This window comes from Scyliorhinus torazame, chromosome 18 (assembly GCF_047496885.1).
Source record: "Scyliorhinus torazame isolate Kashiwa2021f chromosome 18, sScyTor2.1, whole genome shotgun sequence".
Lineage (NCBI taxonomy): Eukaryota > Metazoa > Chordata > Chondrichthyes > Carcharhiniformes > Scyliorhinidae > Scyliorhinus > Scyliorhinus torazame.
Window position 1 is genome coordinate 118,749,555 of NC_092724.1, and position 19,327 is coordinate 118,768,881.

The 19,327-nt window shown below is 47.4% G+C and overlaps 1 protein-coding gene across 2 annotated transcripts in view; it reads left to right on the forward strand.

The window, feature by feature from the left end:
• The first annotated feature begins 749 nt into the window (after positions 1 to 749).
• The window catches only part of jpt1b (Jupiter microtubule associated homolog 1b), a 52,411-nt gene continuing 33,833 nt past the window's right edge, over positions 750 to 19,327 (forward strand). Inside the window, exons 1-2 of one of the 2 annotated variants that reach the window (XM_072483222.1) lie at positions 750 to 921; positions 9,095 to 9,249. In XM_072483222.1, the coding sequence (XP_072339323.1) occupies positions 866 to 921; positions 9,095 to 9,249 (211 nt within the window). In that variant the 5' untranslated portion in view covers positions 750 to 865. The remainder of the gene's footprint in view (positions 922 to 9,094; positions 9,250 to 19,327) is intronic. The other variant, XM_072483224.1, reaches the window with a different exon arrangement.

Sequence of the window (19,327 nt, forward strand, 5' to 3'; positions counted from 1 at the left end):
CAATTTTATCCCATTGCAGGTTTCCCCTCCCAACTGTGTCTCTCCTCCCAGTTTCCCCGCCTCCTCCCAGTTTCCACCACGTCCTCCAGATTTTACTCCCTCTCCTCCCAGTTTTACTCACTCATGCCAGTTTAACCCCCTCCTCCTAGTTTTATGCCCTCCTTCTAGTTTCCCCTCCCCAGTTTCCCCCCTCCCCATTGCACCCCTGCTCCAGCTTCCCCTCCTCCCCAGCTTTTCCCCCTCCCTCTTTCCCAGTTCTCCCTTCTCCCTCTCTCTTCCCCAGTTTCCCCCTCCACCCAGGTTTCCCCCACCCGTTTCCCCCACCCGTTTCCCCCTCACCAGTTTCACCCCTCTTCCCAGTTTCACCCCTCTTCCCAGTTTCACCCCTCTCCCCAGTTTATTCCCCCTTGCCAGTTTCCCCCTCCCTCTTTCCCAGTTTTCCCCCTCCCTCTTTCCCAGTTTTCCCCCTCCCTCTTTCCCAGTTTTCCCTCCCTTTCTCTTTCCCAATTCCCCCTTCTCTCTTCCCTTATTCCTCCCTCCTCCCAGTTTTTCCCTCTCTCTTTCCCAGTTTCCCCCTTCCCCTTATCTCTGGCTTCACTTTTGCATTACGTCACCTCAGCTCAAACAAAGCCTGTTGACCCAGTCACCCGCCCCGCCTCTCGCGACTAACCGACAGCAGCAGTGGCCAATAGGGCACCGGGACTTTGTGCCGCCCACCAATGAGGGGTGGGAACTCCCGGGATTTGAGCCAACGGGAGAGCAGTGGGGGCGGGGCTTGCAGCGGCTTTATAAATAAACAGCGGCGGCGCGCGACAGTGAGGACCGTTAACGAAAGGATCAAGGCAACAGTAAACCGGCGTGTGAAATGACCACAACCACCACATACCAGGGCCTGGACTCCACAGGCCGCAGCAGCTCCAGGTATTCCGGTTACCCGCGCAGTGCGGGGGTCTCCTTCGTCTTTTATCCCGGGATATGCGCCTCAGCAGCCCCCAGGACAAACCCGTACACGGACACCTTTGCATTGGGGGAGAGATGGGTGGTGCCACCTTATCCTCCAGGGGTGGGGTTTGAACCCTCTGCCCTGGGGCGTCAGGTCCATCCATCATGCTTCCCCGGGGTGAGGTTTCTACCCTTTTGGGGGAAGGGGTGATGGGGATGCTGTTCTCTTGGGCGTGGAATCTGAAGTGGGAGATGACCCTTGGGTTTCTCTTTATCCCTCCCCCTTTCCAAGGGTGGGGTCTCCAATCTGTTGTCTGCAGGGGAGGGTGTTATATCCTATAGGCGAGGATCTGTGCTGTGTGTGGTGTGGTTGGGGGGGGGGGGGGGGGGGTGGTCTGCGGTTGTGCCCCCTGCCTACCCTATTCCAGGGGAGCTGCCCCTTTGTAGCATCAGTGATTGTGTCCTGTTTGTATTATTGAAGCCAATTGTCATCTGGTTCTTTGAGGCAGACGCAGTGTTCAGACAATTGTGGACATTGGGCTTAGTGGTGGAGTCCATTAACAGCTGCTGCAGGACGTTGGCACATCTATAAACAGTACTGCAGTAATGACCTTAATTGGGCAAAAAGAGCCCTTTGTTTCATTCTTGTGAAAAATGTTCTTTGTTTTCCAAACGTATGACTGTAAGGATACAGCTGAATAGTTGTGACTGTGCATCTTGAACTCAAATTGGCATCCATTTTAATACACAATATTTCCAAGGGTCTGGTATTACTACCAAAGTAGTTGGTGAATCTGGCACTCTCTAACATAGGTTTCTGAATGACTGTTATAGCATGGAATATTACTAATTCAATGAATAAAAATTATATTGGTCCCTGTGAAATGATCCTGCCAAGAAACTTGGTGAGTTTTTCATTCGCTCTTTATTAGAGGAAATTTGTGGACGTCTGTTAACTTATTTCTATAATGTTCAACAATTCTGTTCTTGGGGTTGGGGATCACTGATTGGGCAGGAACCTGGTTTTTCTTCACCCTTGCCCCACCCAATGTTTTTTTTAAAAAAGGTTAAGATAATGATGGTTGCGTTCTGAGATCAACCTGTAAATTGTCCCGATGATTCTTGAAATGCATATGTTGTCTGCACTGTATGAGACTGCTTGTGTTTGGGTGTAAACCTTTTGTCTGGGCTTGGTGCTATCTGGGCCAGGTGATCATGCAGCACTGGGAACTTGGTCTGTCATTAAGGAGGATTTGCAATTATATTTTGCTTATTTAATATTGTGCATTCTACCATACATATGCAAGCATTGCAGAACTGTAATTAATTAATTCATGGTTTAGATTGAATGTTCACCGTCTGGTGCAAACACTGGTGCTGCTATTTAGGGAGTGGTTATGCATTTGCTGTCTCGTTCAATAATGGCACTTCACTGGCATTTTAAATATGCTCCTGTTTAAAATGCTTCCAGTCTGGGAACCTTTCAATCAAATGAGTTTTCTTGTGATTTCGTGTAGAGAATTAAATGATTCCCTTTTTAGATGTATTTTATTCCAAAAGAGTACAAAACATAAGCAATTTGGGGACCAAACTCCCTAACACATGGTATACAGTTTGTAAGAATTTTCCTCTTTTTCACCCCCTCCCTACGACGACCAGCTCCTCAAACATGGCCACGAATGCCCCCCAACCTTGTCTCAAACCCCTCTGCGGAGCCCCTTAATTCGTATTTAATAGTTTCCAACTGAAGAAAGTCATACAAGTCCCCCAGCCAAGCCACCACCATGGTGATGTTGCTGACTGTCACTCCAGCAGAAATCTTCGCCACGCAATCAGAGGCGAAGGCCACAGCATCAGCCCTCCTCACCTCCATCAGCTCTGGCTTCTCTGATATCGCCACCAATGGGTCTGGCACAACCGCCAACCCACTATCCTTGTTAGTGCCATGAACACTCTGCCCAAAATCTCCCTAACCTTTCGCAGACCCAGGTCAAATGAACATGATTTGCTGGTCCTCGTCCACACTTCTCGCACTTGTCTGTCACTCCCTGGAAGAACCCACTCATTCTTGCCCGAGTCATGTGTGCACTGTGCACCACCTTGAACTGTATCATCCTTGCACATGAGGTTGCATTTACTCTTCGTAGCGCCTCACTCCATACACTCCAGTTTATCCATCCTCCCAACTCTTCCTCTCTCTCCTCCTTAACCTTCATCACGTGCTCACCTCCCTGATCTCCCAGGTGCCTGTATATGTCTTCGATCCTGCCTTCCACATCTGGAAGCAGCAGTCGCTCCAACAGGGTGCACCTTGGCAACCTGAGGAACTCTTTCCAAACATTCCGTGTGAAGTACCTCACCTGCAGGCACCTAAACTCACTTCCTCCCGGGTGCCCTACCCACCCCTTCAGTTCCTCTATACTGGCAAATCCTTCTTCCAGGTAAAGATCCCTCGCCTTGACCAGCCCCACTTCCTATACATGACATCTAACCCTCCGGCTCAAAACCATGGTTTACGCACAATGGTGTCAACACCAAAATCCCCTTTATCCGAAAGTGCCTCCTCAGCTGGTTCCAGACCTTCACAGTGGAGTGCACTACAGGGCTCTCCGAGTGTTTTCTTGCCACCATTGGCAATGCTGCCATCATCATAGCCCTCGAGCTGGATCCCCTACAGGATTCTTCCTCCATCTTAACCTGTTCTATCCCTTCTCCTTCCCACCATCGCCTCACCTTCTCCACGTTCGCCACCCAGTTATAATGTAGCAGGTTCGGCAACGCCAATCCTCCCTTCTGCCTCCGTCTCGTTAACAGTGTCCTCTTTACCCTTGGTACCTTCTTTGCCCATTCTAAATTTGAAATAATCAAATCCAGTTTTCAAAAGAAGGCCTTCGGTACAAAGATCAGGAGTGTCTGGAATATGAATAGGAACCTCGGCAGAGGCTTTAGTCAGCGCAAACAGCAGTGACGACAGTGGACACCCCTGCTTTGTCCCCTGTGTAGTTCAAAGTTCTGTGAACCCATGTCATTGGTTCTCGCACTCACCATCGGTGCCACATATAACCTGCCACAAACTTCGACCTAAACCTTCCCAATACCTCAAGCAGGTACCGCCACTCCACAAGGTCAAACGCCTTCTCTGCGTCCATGGACACCACTCTGGCACCTGAGCTCTCAAAGGGGTCATGATCATGTTTAGCAGCCTTTTATTACTAGAAAGCTGCCCTTTATGAAGCCTGTTTAGTCCTCCGCAACCACCTGGGACACCACCTTCCATCCTTCCCGGCACCAACTTAGCCAGTACTTTCACGTCTGTATTTAACAACGATATGGGCCTATATGACCCACATTCCAATGGGTCGCTCCCCTTTTTGGTATTAATGTGATTATTGCCTGCGTCATCATCTCCGGGAGCTCCCCCTTCTCCAACACCTCATTTAAACGCCCCAAGAGGTGTAGTGCCAATTCCATCGCAAACTCCTTATAGAATTACGCCGGGTAACCAGCGGGCCCCCGGGGCCTTCCCCGACTTCACACCCCTTGTACTATCTAATACCTCCCTCAGCCCCAAGGGCTCCTCTAGTGTCTGCCTTTTCTCTTCCTCCAACTATGGAAACTCCAGTTCATCTAAGAACCGTTCCATGCCCATCTCTTCAGCTCCTTTTAAAGTAATCCCTAAACATCTTGTTTATCTTCCCCGGTTCCGACACCACATCCCCTGCCCCAGTCTGTATCTTCAATATTTCCCTGGACGCTGTCTTCCTCCGTAGTTGATGTGCTGACATTTGACTCTCCTTCTCCCCATATTCTTGCCCTATGCTGCTGTCCTATACCCCCCCCCCCCCCCCCCAAAATCATCAACCTATCAAATTGCCCCTGTAATTTTTTTCCTCCTCACCAATCTGTCCGTGGTGGGCACCCTCGAGTGCTCCTGTCTACCTCCAGTATCTCGCTCGAGCTGTTTATATTCCTCCCTCCTTTCCCTATACACGTGTGCCTTGAAAGAGATAATCTCCTTGGACCACCGCTTTTAGCGCTTCCCAAAATTTGACCGCTGACGCCTCCTCGTTTTGGTACAATTCTCCATACTCTTTAATCACAGTCCACACTTTGTCTCAAACCCCTCTATCTGCCAACAGCCCCGAATCGAGCCTCCACCCTGGCCTCTGATCCCATCCCAATCTAAGCTGAATCCATAGCCAATGGGGCACATGGTCTGAGATTACTATCCCTGCGTATTCTGCCCCCTCCACCCCAACCCAAACCTCCTGGCTCACCATGGAAAACCTGACCCACCCATCCCTTCCTCAGCCTAACCTGGTCCTTCGTGCGGCGGTGCATCTCATGCAGAAAGACCACCTCTGCTTTTAAACTCCTCAGGTGTGCAAAGACCCAAGACCTCTTCACCGGTCCATTGAACACTCGCACGTTCCATGTTATCAGCCGTACTGGGGGCTTGCGCCTCCATTCCCCTCGACCATCTGCCATCCTCAATTCTTTCCCCCCCCCCCCCCCCTGTTAATTTTGCCCTGTACCCGGCCCATCCAAGATGGCCCCTTTTTCTGCCCATGTTTCTTCTCCAACCTCGCCTCGTTGCATCACCCTCCCTTCCAGGGACAAAGGAAAAAACACAGCCCCAGGCAGCAGGTGGGTGGGGACGGTCGTCACCTTACAAATTTTTCACTCCTGCTACCCTTGTCGACCCGACGATAAAAGCTTTTACATCTGGGCCCCACTGCCTTATGTACCCAAAGATCTGTGGGTTGAGAATCAGCCTCTTTAGTCACTTGAAGATCCATGGCAGAAACGTGTGACCCGAAGGGGCAGCCGGCAACAACTAACCATTATTTGGGTTCAATCAGGATTACTTGACTCAAGAGCTGATTACGCTTGGTCCAAGCAAGGACAAAACTGAATTTTGGAAGCGGGTTGAGTAACTGCCTGGTGTTATGATCCCAGTTGATGTTAACTGGGCAGGAAGATTCCTGACTGGACTCAACCCGCTGGCCTCCCTGAACAGGTGCTGGAAAGTGGCGACTAGGCTTTTCACAGTAACTTCATTGAAGCCTACTCGTGACAATAAGCAATCATATTATTATGGCTCAAAGGCCAAAACATTTTTTGGGGTAAAACATGGGATGGAGTTTGGTGAAACATGGGAGGAACAATCACAGGACTGCTAATTAGTTTCAATGACAAGAAAGCAGACATTTGTTAAACATGCAAACATTTACCACCTCCCACTCTTGGCTTAACAAATACACAGCTTTAAAGATTAACATGGATTACATAGTACATCTTAAACTACAGTGGTCTCGGACAAGTCCCCTTTAAGCGCACAAGATGACTGTGGTCAAATACACACACTCTGCTCTGAACCCAAGTTTTACTATCTGTGGATTTCTCCTCTGAATCCCCCCCCCCGGATGATCACATGAGTTTCCAAACTCCACTCCCAAAAACACACTTCAAAATCTTCTCATAATAGTGCTTTCTGTCAGAGGTTTGCATTCTGAAATTAAGTTGTTTTACAAATTACTCCCAAGTTTCTGTTCCACTTTTAACAGCGAATCCAGTTAACAATTTTAGCGAACCCCTTTCGGTTTCATTTGCTTTAACTGCTTTTACATAAACTCCAAGATCCAGCCACCAATTTCATTGGTTATTTCAACCCATGCTCCACAGGCTGTAGTATAAAATCTCAAAGTTGATAATTACTTCAGATGTATCCCTGACATCTCTTCCTCCTTCTCAGCTCAGTCTGTCTTTACTGAACACCTCTCTGTTAATCTTTAACCTCCAACTTCTTGGAAACTTCTCTTCATTCTTCAGCTTAATTAGCTGCTTTTCAGATCTCTGCACTTGGTTTCTTAACAACAATTACTCCAGGTATGGCTTTAGCAAAACTGAGGGATATGTTCCCTCTCTAGCCCTCTAAAGTAACAGCTTCCAGCAGAGCTAAGAGAGCAGCCTTCTCTCTCTCTCGATCTACCTCCAGCTGCAATCAAATTAGCTAAAACCTCTACCATGCAAGGCCCCAGTTGCTAAGCAATGTCCAGATGCATCTGCTGGCCTATTTATTCTTCACACTGTCACGCCCTCTAAGCACAGTAAAATCACCGCTGGAACTTAACCAATCCCCACACACACAAATGATTATATTTAATGATTTAGGTTTTTACCCTTCCAGGCACAGAAACATAAACTAAATACTTCCAATCTGTAATGTTTACCAATACAAATATGAATTCCTTAAACTACTGGTAAAATTGAAGATGGTGCAATTTGGCAGTGGTTGGGGGAATAGGCAGAGCTTTCCCCTAGTTAGACCAAGCACAGGCCTAGATGGTTGTGGTTCCTGGAGGCTAAATATCCTAAATTAAAGGGCAGTGCCCTAGGTCCAACCTTTGACCTTCCCTTCAAAGTAATACAAAGAACAAAGAAATGTACAGCACAGGAACAGGCCCTTCGGCCCTCCAAGCCTGTGCCGACCATGCTGCCCGACTAAACTACAATCTTCTACACTTCCTGGGTCCATATCCTTCTATTCCCATCCTATTCATATATTTGTCAAGATGCCCCTTAAATGTCCCTATCGTCCCTGCTTCCACTACCTCCTCCGGTAGCGAGTTCCAGGCACCCACTACCCTCTGTGTAAGAAGTGTGCAAGTTCTGATTTTCCCCCAGTGTTCAGTTCCATTCACACTGCCTCTGATATTTAAAGCCCTGTTGTGGCTTTGTGCAGACTGGACTACTTCCAGGTTCTGGGCTGATGTGTGGCAAAAGATGTTACTTGTCACTTAAGAGCCAGGCAATGACCGTTTCCAACAAGAATTTCATCCCTTCCCTTGACACTTCCTTTGAACAAGGGTGTACTATTGGCAGTTCTACAGTATTTCAATGTTTCTATATCTGAGGAGAATTGAAAGATTTTGTCCACTACCTCCCCAGTTTCCACCCTTGCTTTCACAGTGCATCCCATTTGGTCCTGTTGACTTACCAACTTTAGTACAGCCAGCTTTTCCAAAACTAATTTTTAAAAATAAATTGAGAGCATCCAATTATTTTTTTTCAATTAAAGGGCAATTTAGAGTAACCAATCCACCTACCCTGCACATCTTTGGGTTGTGGGGGTGAGACCCACGCGGACACTGGGACAATGTGCAAACTCCACACACAGTGGCCTGGGTCCTCCGCTCCGTGAGGCAGCAGTGTTAACTGTGCCACCCTTTCCAAAACACCACCTATCCTATTTTAGCCCATCCAATATCTCAACTATTCTTCCCCGTTCACTATGACTTCAGCAGCATTCTTCTCGGTGAACCCACCTAAGCCGCCCGCTCTCGCGCGAGAGGGCGGGCGAGTGAGGGAGGGCGGGCGGGCGCCCGCTCTCGCCCGCCCGCTCTCGCCCGCCCGCTCTCGCCCGCCCGCTCTCGCCCGCCCGCTCTCGCCCGCCCGCTCTCGCCCGCCCGCTCTCGCGCGCCCGCTCTCGCGCGCCCGCTCTCGCGCGCCCGCTCTCGCGCGCCCGCTCTCGCGCGCCCGCTCTCGCGCGCCCGCTCTCGCGCGCCCGCTCTCGCCCGCCCGCTCTCGCCCGCCCGCTCTCGCCCGCCCGCTCTCGCCCGCCCGCTCTCGCCCGCCCGCTCTCGCCCGCCCGCTCTCGCCCGCCCGCTCTCGCCCGCCCGCTCTCGCGCGCCCGCTCTCGCGCGCCCGCTCTCGCGCGCCCGCTCTCGCGCGCCCGCTCTCGCGCGCCCCGCTCTCGCGCGCCCGCCCTCGCGCGCCCGCCCGCTGAGTACGATGTAACCTTTTCATTTTAAAAATAAATTTAGAGTACCCAATTATTTTTTTACCAATTAAAGGGCAATTTAGCGTGGCCAATCCACCTACACTGCACATTTTTGGGTTGTGGGGGTGAGACCCACACAGACACTGGGAGTGTGCACAAACTCTACACGGTCAGGATCTAACCCAGGTCCTCGGCACCGTGTGGCAGCAGTGCTGACCACTGCATCACCGTGCTGCCTGATGTAACCTTTTTATTTTATGTGATTTATTTTGTGATTAGCTAAATGCTAGAAGACCTAATTGAGGGCTAATGGGTAATTCAATGTTCTGGGGGCTGATATTTATGGAAGTTTGTTTTTCATTTTGTAAGCAGAGGGTTGCAGCCTCCTGGTGGAGGATCCAGCATCTCATTCGGGGTGGAGGAAAATGTCAAGCCAGTGCATTCTCGTTCAAACAAAACTGCATCAAATATCTTTGGACCACCAGTGGAAAACCAGCCTGTGGTTAGAAGAAGCAACCCACCAGGTGCAGTATAGTAATTCAAAAATAAAATACTATAAATGCTGGAAATACAAAATAAAAACAGAAAATGCTGGGCATACTCAGCAAGTCGGGGAACATCTGTGATGAGCGAAACCTTTAGTTTTGGGTTGATAACCCTTCAACGGAATTGAATAAAGATAGAAAAGTAGTAGGGGTTGAGCAAGTGAAGGGGGTTGGGTGGTGGTGGAGGAAGAAGAATAAATGGGAAGGTCTATGATTAGACAGGAGAGATCAAATGGCTAAAGGTTTCAGAGTACAAGATGAGTGGTAATGGGTCTAGTAAACAGATAGAAAAGTGTCCAGATGAAGTGTGATTGGCTGCATAGCAGCCATCTGAAGGTAATATGAAGGGATACAGAAAGAAATGAGGCAAAACTGAACCAGCAAAGAAAATGGGAGGCAGAGGTCATGTTTCTAGCTGTTGTCTCCACATTGAGTCCAGAAAGCTGAACACTGCCGAGTTAAAAGATGAGGTACTGTTCCTTGAGCTTCATTGGAACACTGTGAGAGGTCAAGGCTACAGATCAGAATGAGAGCAATGTGGAGAATTGAAATGACAAGCAACCAAAAGGTCAGGGTCACACTTACGGACTGAACACGGATTTCTGCAAAGCTATCATCTTGTCAGCATTTGGTCTCTTACTGTAGAAGCAACTACACTGAGCAGTGGATAAAATATACTAAATTGAAAGAAGTACAAGTAGATGCTAAATCACTGTTCACTTGGAAAGAGTATTTGGGGCCTTGGATGGCAAGAATAGAGGAGATACAGGATAGGTCTTGCCTAACTTGCACAGAAAGGTGTCGTAGGGAAGGGGGAGTTGGGTGTGACTGATAAGTGAACCTCCGGTTGTAGAGGGAACAATCCCTTTGGAATGCTGAAAAGAGAGCAGGGGTCTGGTGATGACAACACACTAGAGATGTCTGAAATGGCAGAGCGTGATCTGTTGAATAGAGGCTGATGGGGTGGAAGGTGAGGTCAATGGGAGCCCTAACATAATTCTGGAAGGGAGAGAATGGGCTGAGAGAGGTGTATGAAGTGGATCGGACACAGTGGGGGACCATGTTAACTATGCGAGGGGAGGTTAAAATTCTTTGTTGAGGAACGGAGAAGACTTGGCAAAAGTGCTAAAATGAAGGGCTGTATTGATTGATGGGAGATGGTTGAGGAACGGAGCAGACTTATCAAAAGTGCTAAAATGAAGGGAGATTGATGGGAGATGGAGAAACTGGGAGAATGGAAGAATGTCCCAACAGGAAGCAGTGTGTGAGGAAGTGTAGTCCAGGTAGCTGTGAAAATTCATGGGCTCCCATTGTGTAATGTCCAGCTGAATTTCAGCCTTGAATGTTCTCTACAGTCCCTCATCTTTAAGAACATTCATTCTTAGTGTGGAAGATTGTCTGATATGTCTGAGGCGTTGCGCGTGGAGTCTGAGGCGTTGCGCGTGGAGTCTGAGGCGTTGCGCGTGGGGCTCGAGGCGTTGCGCGTGGAGCTTGAGGAGATGGGAGAGGTGCTAAATGAATATTTTTTGTCCGTATTCACACAGGAAAAGAACAATGTTGTCGAGGAGAATAGTGAGATACAGGCGACTAGACTAGAAGGGCTTGAGGTTCATAAGGAGGAGGTGTTAGCAATCCTGGAAAGTATGAAAATAGATAAGTCCCCTAGGCCGGATGGGATTTATCCTAGGATTCTCTGGGAAGCTAGGGAGGAGATTGCTGAGCCTTTGGCTTTGATCTTTAAGTCATCTTAGTCTACAGGAATAATGCCAGAAGACTGGAGGATAGCAAATGTTGTCCCTTTGTTCAAGAAGGGGAGTAGAGACAACCCCGGTAACTATAGACCAGTGTGCCTTCTGTTGTGGGCAAAGTCTTGGAAAGGTTTATGAAAGATAGGATGTATAATCATCTGGAAAGGAATAATTTGATTAGAAATAGTCAACACTGTTTTGTGACGGGTAGGCCGTGCCTCACAAACCTTATTGAGTTCTTTGAGAAGGTGACCAAACAGGTGGACAAGGGTAAAGCAGTTGATGTGGTGTATATGGATTTCAGTAAAGCGTTTGATAAGGTTCCCCACGGTAGGCTATTGCAGAAAATACGGAGGCATGGGATTCAGGGTGATTTAGCAGTTTGGATCAGAAATTGGCTAGCTGGAAGAAGACAAAGGGTGGTGGTTGATGGGAAATGTTCAGACTGGAGTCCAGTTACTAGTGGTGTACCACAAGGATCTGTTTTGGGGCCACTGCTGTTCGTCATTTTTATAAATGACCTGGAGGAGGGCGTAGAAGGATGGGTGAGTAAATTTGCAGATTACACTAAAGTCGGTGGAGTTGTGGACAGTGCGGAAGGATGTTACAGAGGGACATAGATGAGCTGCAGAGCTGGGCTGAGAGGTGGCAAATGGAGTTTAATGCAGAAAAGTGTGAGGTGATTAATTTTGGAAGGAATAACAGGAAGACTGAGTACTGGGCTAATGGTAAGATTCTTGGTAGTGTGGATGAACAGAGAGATCTCGGTGTCCATCTGCATAGATCCCTGAAAGTTGCCACCCAGGTTGAGAGGGTTGTTAAGAAGGCGTACGGTGTGTTAGCTTTTATTGGTAGAGGGATTGAGTTTCGGAGCCATGAGGTCATGTTGCAGCTGTACAAAACTCTGGTGCGGCCGCATTTGGAGTATTGCGTACAATTCTGGTCGCCGCATTGTATGAAGGATGTGGAAGCATTGGAAAGGGTGCAGAGGAGATTTACCAGAATGTTGCCTGGTATGGAGGGAAGATCTTATGAGGGAAGGCTGAGGGACTTGAGGCTGTTTTCGTTAGCGAGAAGAAGGTTAAGAGGTGACTTAATTGAGGCATACAAGATGATCAGAGGATTGGATAGGGTGGACAGTGAGAGCCTTTTTCCTCGGATGGTGATGTCTAGCATGAGGGGACATAGCTTTAAATTGAGGGGAGATAGATATAGGGCAGATGTCAGAGGTAGGTTCTTTACTCGGAGAGTAATAAGGGTGTGGAATGCCCTGCCTGCAGCAGTAGTGGACTCACCAACATTAAGGGCTTTCAAATGGTCATTGGACAGACATATGGACGATAAAGGAATAGTGTAGATAGATGGGCTTTAGTGTTTTCACAGGTCGGCGCAACATCGAGGGCCGAAGGGCCTGTTCTGCGCTGTAATGTTCTATGTTCTGTGATGGAGGCAATTCTGCTGAATTGTACATATGCTGGTGTTTTAGTCTTCCACTTTCTGTAATTTGCTATCAAACACTTGTAGTGGCAGTCTCCCAGCAGATCTTTGTGTAGAATATCATTCCAAAGTTTCAGTGGACTATGTGTAATGCAATTCAGCTCATACTTGTGTTTATGTTGCCAGAGCAAACTCTGTACAATGTTAATCTGTTGAACAGTGTATGGGAGTTTTTGGGAGGATGAAACCAGGTGTTGGAATAACTGAAAGGCTGTGCTGCATCCCAAGACAAGTCATGAATTTTCAAGTCAAACATTATACTGCTCTGCGTATAAACTAAACTATTATGAGAATTTATGTGGTTGGAAGCAGACTTGGGTTCAGAAAATTAGGGATGTAAACATGTGGCTAAAGGAGTGGTGTGGGAAAGAGGGGTTCCATTTCATGGAGTGCTGGCATCTGTATTGGGACAGGAGACATCTGTGCCATTGGGATGGTCTCCACCTGAACTGATCTGGGACCAGTGTTCTAGTAGAAAGGATAAATAGGGTGGTCACAAGGACTTTAAACTAGCAAATGTGGAAGGGGTGGGGAAGGGAAGGGTAAAATTGCAACAAGTATAATAGTTAATTGCAACCAAAGCAGGAGGTCAGCATGTGAGAAGAAGGTAGAGGTTAATAGGAATAGGCAGGGCCAGTCTAACGACTACGAATGGGAATGGAAATGTTTTTTAAAAAATCAAAATTTAAGGGTGACTGGAAGTGAAAGTTGATGATGAGGCTGAGTGTTATCAGAGATAAAGGAGATCAGAATGCATGAAAAGCATAATGAACAAGAAAATCCTACAAGGGAATGATAAATCAGTAGGGCATATTTAAAAACGTTGTACCTAAATGCACGCAGTATTCTGAATAAGGTCAATGAGCTGATGGCACAAATAGAGACAAATGGTATGATCTGGTACAGGAGGACCTGGACTGGAGTTGAATGTCCAAGGGTACTCTATATTTTGAATGCATAGACAGGATGGAACAGGAGGTGGAGTTGCATTATTGATGAGAGATGGCTTCCAAGATTGTTAAGAAATTATATTGGCACTTAAGGGCCAAAATGTTGAATTGATCTGGGTGGAAATTTAAAAAAACGAGGGAAACAAAATCCTTGGTAGGAGTAATTTACAGGCCCCCGGCAATACTTCCAAGTGGGGCATAGTATGAGGGCTTGTGAAAAGGGCACAACGGTAATAATGGGTGAATTTAATATGCATATTGCCTGCACTAATCAAATTGGCAAAGGTAACCTCGAGTGCGATTTCGTAGAGGTATGAGGGATTGTTTCTTCGACCAATATGTTATGGAGCCAACCAGGGATCAGGCTATTTTAGATTTGGTATTATGTAATAAAGAAGGGTTGATATGTAATCTTGTTGTTAAGGACCCTCTTGGAAGGAGTGATCACAGCATGCTAGAATTTCAAATTCAGATTGAGCAAGAAAAGACCGTGCCATACTAGAATTTTAATGTTGGCAGAGGTAATTACACAGGCCTGAGGAAAGAGTTGCCCAAGCAGACTGGGCACAAATAGTGGGTAGGACAGTTGTGGAACAATGGTGGATGTTCAGGGAGATATTAAATACACTTGAGGAAGAGAAATTAGAAAAGGGAGAAAAACGTTCCATTGTTAAACAAGAAAGGCAAAAACTAGGGCATGCCATACTGCAAAAGCTAGTGGTTAGCTGGAGGATTGGGAAAACTTGGGTTCAGAAAAATGCCACTAAAAATAAAATCAAAAGAGCGAAGATGAAGTATGAAAGGAAACTGGCAGAAAACATAAACACTGATACCAAATGTTTCGCTAAGTATATAAAGAGGACGAGAATGGCCCTTGAGAGGACAATAATGGTGAAGTAATAATTGAGAACACAGATGGTGGAGGCACTGAACCAATATTTTGATTCTGTCTTCACAATAGAAGATAATAAAACATTTTCCAAAAACTGCAGTTAATGCGGAGGCACCTGGTGCAATAACCATCACTAGGGAAATGGTATTAAATAAACTTGTGATTAAAGGCAGATAGATCACTGGGACATATGGCCTGCACCCTAGGGTATTAAGGGAGGTAGCAGCAAAGATAGTGGATGCATTGATTATGATATTTCAGAATTCCCTGGTTTCTGGAAGAGTCCCGATGGAAACCTATTAGTGTGATCCCCTATTCAAAAAAGTAGGAAACTATAGACTGGTTAGCTTGACATCTGTGGTGGGGAAGTTGCAGGAATCTATCATTAAGGAGGAGGTGACTCAACATTTGAAGACAAAGCTCAATCCACCAGTGTCAACATGGTTTTTATGAGACCTTCAAGGTGGATAAGGGGAAACCTGTGGGCGTGGTATATCTAGACTTCCAGAAGGTGTTTGACAAGGTGTGGCATAAAAAAACTGATCCAGAAGGTGAAATCGCACGGGATTGGGGGTGGAGTACTAGATTGGATTGAGGGTTTGCTGACTGACAGAAAGTACAGGGTCGGGATAAATGGGTCCTTCTCTGGCTGGCAACTGTAATTAGCGGGCTGCCACGGAGGTCAGTCCTCGGACCGCAACTGTTCACAATCTATATAAATTATCTGTCAGCAGGAACAGTGTAACACAGCAAAATTTGCAGATAATACTAAAATAGGTGAGAAAGCAGGCAGTGAGAAGGTGGTAGAGATTTTGCAGATTGATATAGAGAGGCTAGGAGATTGGGCCAAAATTTGGCAGGTGGAGTTTGATGTAGATAAGTGTGACGTTATTTATTTTGGCTTAAAAAATAGAAAGGCAAATCATTAATTAAATGGAAAGCAGATTCAAAATGCGTCTGGGTAGAGGGTGTCTTTGTTCATGAATGTGCGGGTTAGGTTGGGTTACAGGGATTGGGTGGGGGAGTGGGCTTGGGTGAGGTGCGCTTCAGCTGGTCAGTGCAAACTCGATGGGCCGAATGGTCTCCTGCACTGTAGGGGATTCTATGTTCTAACCTCATGGTTTTCCTTCCTCCCCTTTCTTCAGTGGAGTGACGTATGTAATTTTTTAATCTAAAGGAGCAGTTTTCAAATCGGGAAAGTGTCAGAAGATTATAGTTGGTGCACCTGTTCTCACCTATTTCCTTAAACCCTGGGATGGTGGGACAGCACGGTGGCTCAGTGGGTTAGCCCTGCAGCCTCACGGCGCAGAGGTTCCAGGTTCGATCCCGACTCTGGGTCACTGTCCGTGTGGAGTTTGCACATTCACCCCGTGTTTGCGTGGGTTTCACCCTCCCAATCCAAAGATGTGCAGGGTAGGTGGATTGGCCATGCTAAATTGCCCCTTAATTGGAAAAAATTAATTGGGTGCACTAAATTTATTTTAAAAAAACCCTGGGATGGCATCATCTAGTCATGGGGATTTGTTACTCTAGTGCCATTGTTTTCTCCCTTACTGTTACTTTGTTAATTTTAGTGACTTTTCTGTCCCTGATTCTGTATTCGATCCCTTTAGATTGATTGCTGACTCTTTTGACCATATTACCGTCATCAATTTAAGCAGGCCATGTCCACATTTGAATTGATCTCCTAGGTAAATGAAGCTTCGCAAATTCCCTGTTGGATTTATTAGTGACAGTCTTGTAATTATCACCCCTAGTTTTGGTGTCTCCACAAGTGGGAACATTTTCGCAATCGTACATCTACCTTTTCAAGCCTTTCACAATATTCACAACCTCAAGTCCGGCCTGCAATCTTTGAGAGCATACTATATTTTAGTGCCCATTCCCCCTGCACATTGGATTATTGCGCTAGTGAGGACATTGCCGTGGCTCTGTTGGAGCAGGAAACCAAAACTGTATATAGCAATGCAGATGTGGTCTCATCAAAGCTGTGTCATTGCATTGAAACTTCTTTTACACTTCACCTTTGTAGTTAAGGAATGGGGGTAGAATGTACCATTTGCTTTCCAAGATGATGAATATGACGTAACCCTTTATTTTGTGATTGGCTAAATGCTATAAGATCTAATTGAGGGCTAATTTGATGTTGTGGGGCAGCACGGTGGACGTGTGCTTAGCACTGCTGCCTCACAGCTGCAAGGACCCGGTTGGATCCCGGCCCTTGGTCCGTGTGGAGTTTGCACATTCTCCCGTGTCTGCGTGTGTCTCTCCCCCACGACCGAAAGATGTGCAAGTTGGGTGGATTGGCCATGCTAAATTGCCCCTTAATTGGATTTAAAAATTGGGTACTCAATTATTTATCATTTAAAAAATTTGGATGGAGGGGGGTGGCAGCGACCATCTTGGGTGGGTCCGGGAGTTGGGCCTGGAGGAGTCTGTTCAGATTTGGGTATGGCTGATTGGGGATTAGGTGGGGGGTGGATGGAGCTCCCTGACCAAACTGGCCTCATGGAATGTGAGAGGACTGAATGGACTGATCAAAGGTCTCTGGTGTTTGCCTATTTAAAAAGTCTGAAGGCAGACGTGGACTTTATGCAGGAGACTCACCCGAGTCTTAAGGACCAAACAAGGTTGAGGAAATGGTGGGTGGGACAAGTGTTCCATTCGGTGTTAGAAACGAAGACGAGGGGGGCGGCGTTGCTCATCAACAAAAGTGTGGCACTTTCGGCAAATAACATAGTGGGGGATCTGGAGGGAAGATACATGATGGTGAGTGGAAGGTTGGATGGGGTACCTGTGGTGTAAGTGATGTGTATGCTCCTAACTAGGATTTGGATACACATTGGTTGATTATGGGAGGAGTCTTAAATTGTGCTGGACTGGCTGTGCCCCAAATCCCTGAAGGTGTCGGGGATGACAAAGGAATTGCTTGGGTTCATGGAGTGGGTGGGTGTCGCTCCGTGTAGATTTGGGTCCCCGAGGTTGAAGGAATGTTTTTCTTTTTCGCATGTACTCTTGATTTTTAAGTCCTGCTTTAGGTGTGGAAGATTCCAAATACTCACTGATTGTTATATCGGATCACATGCCACACTTTGTGGTACTGTGCATGGAGAAGGGGGCCACCCAGCGATCGCTGTGCAGGTTAGATGATGCACTGTTGGCAGATTAAGGAGGCAAGTAAGACGATTTGGGGTGGCTTTCGGCACATATGTTGAGTTCCATTAAAAACAAGGAATGGGGTCTCCTTCCACAGTATGGGAGGCATTGAAGGCAGTAAATAGAGGGTAGTTAACCTTGATTGAGGCACATAGGGAGAAGGTGGCGAGTTCAGCTGGTGTTGACAGGAAAAGTGGTCAGCCGGTTACAAGGGGTGTTTTATGAACCTAGGGAGAAGGCCAGTAGGTTGTTGGCACACCAGCTGAGATGGCTGGCGGCTTCGAGAGAGATCACGCAAATAAAGAACTCTGGGGACAAGGTGGTCTCTAACCCAGGTAAGGTGATTCGTTAGCCAGGATGGAACAGCATCCCATGTTGGTACAAGCTTTGATTTTGCTCATTTTGAAAAAGGATAAGGACCCAGTGAGGTGTGGTTCTTATTGACCAAATTATTGCTAACTACAGATGTGAAGGTGCTGGCAACATGTCGAGGGTGATAGCTGAGGACCAGATGGGGTTTGTGAAGGGGTGACAATTGGCAACCAATATTAGGAGGTTATTGAATGTGGTGATGACACCCCGATAGGTCAGGAAAGCAACAAGTTCGGGGTATTTTTGTTTACATGAGTACAAGACGGGGATGTCTAGTTTCCCCCTGAGCTGTTGGTGATGGTGCTTAGGGCGTCGAGGGGAATAGAGGGGGACGTGAAGCATCTAGTGTCCTTGTATGTGAACGGCTTGTTGTATGTGACCAACCCGCTCTCTAGTGAGTAGGATTATGGAGATGTTGATTAAATTTGACTTTCTTTGACTTCCGGGTGCGGTGATGACCAGCTGAGTCGCACATTTCGGCAGCTCCCTGTGAAACGGACTTTTGGGCTCTTGATAGGAGCCCCAACGGCAATTTTGACGGCTAAAAACACTGTGCGGTAAACCAGAAGGGAATCCCCCCTGGATACGGATGGAAAAAGGAGAGGGAAGTGGCCAGATTGCAGTGGATCCTTTAGAACAGTGGCAAGGAAGGCAAGCAAAAACCAAGATGGCGTCGGAAGGTGGCAGTTTAACATGGGGCCCTGAACAACAAGTGTTCTTGAAATGCTGTGTGGAAGAGATCAAAAAGGAAATGAAGAAAGAGCTGTTGGCCCCGATACTACAGGCGATCGAAGGGCTAAAGGAGGAACAAAAGACCCAGGAGCGGGAGCTTCGGGTCGTGAAGGCAAAGGCAGCCGAGAATGAGGACGGTATACAGGGCCTGGTGGTGAAGACGGAGACGCAGGAGGCACATCAGAAACGATGTGTGGAAAGGTTGGAGGCACTGGAAAACAACGCAAGGAGGAACAACCTGAGGATTCTTGGTCTTCCTGAAGGTGTGGAGGGAGCGGACGTCGGGGCATATGTGAGCACGATGCTGCACTCGTTAATGGGAGCGGAGGCCCCGGCAGGTCCGTTGGAGGTGGAGGGAGCATACCGAGTGATGGCGCGAGGACCGAGAGCAGGAGAAATTCCCAGAGCCATAGTGGTGAGATTCCTCCGTTTTAAGGACAGAGAAATGGTCCTTAGATGGGCGAAGAAAACTCGGAGTAGTAAATGGGAGAACGCGGTGATCCGCGTTTATCAAGACTGGAGTGCGGAGGTGGCGAGAAGGAGGGCGAGCTTTAATCGGGCCAAGGCGGTGCTTCATAAAAAGAAGATAAAATTTGGAATGCTGCAACCGGCAAGACTGTGGGTCACATATCGAGAGAGGCACCACTACTTTGAGACGGCGGATGAAGCGTGGACTTTTATTGTGGAAGAAAAACTGGAATGAGCGGGTT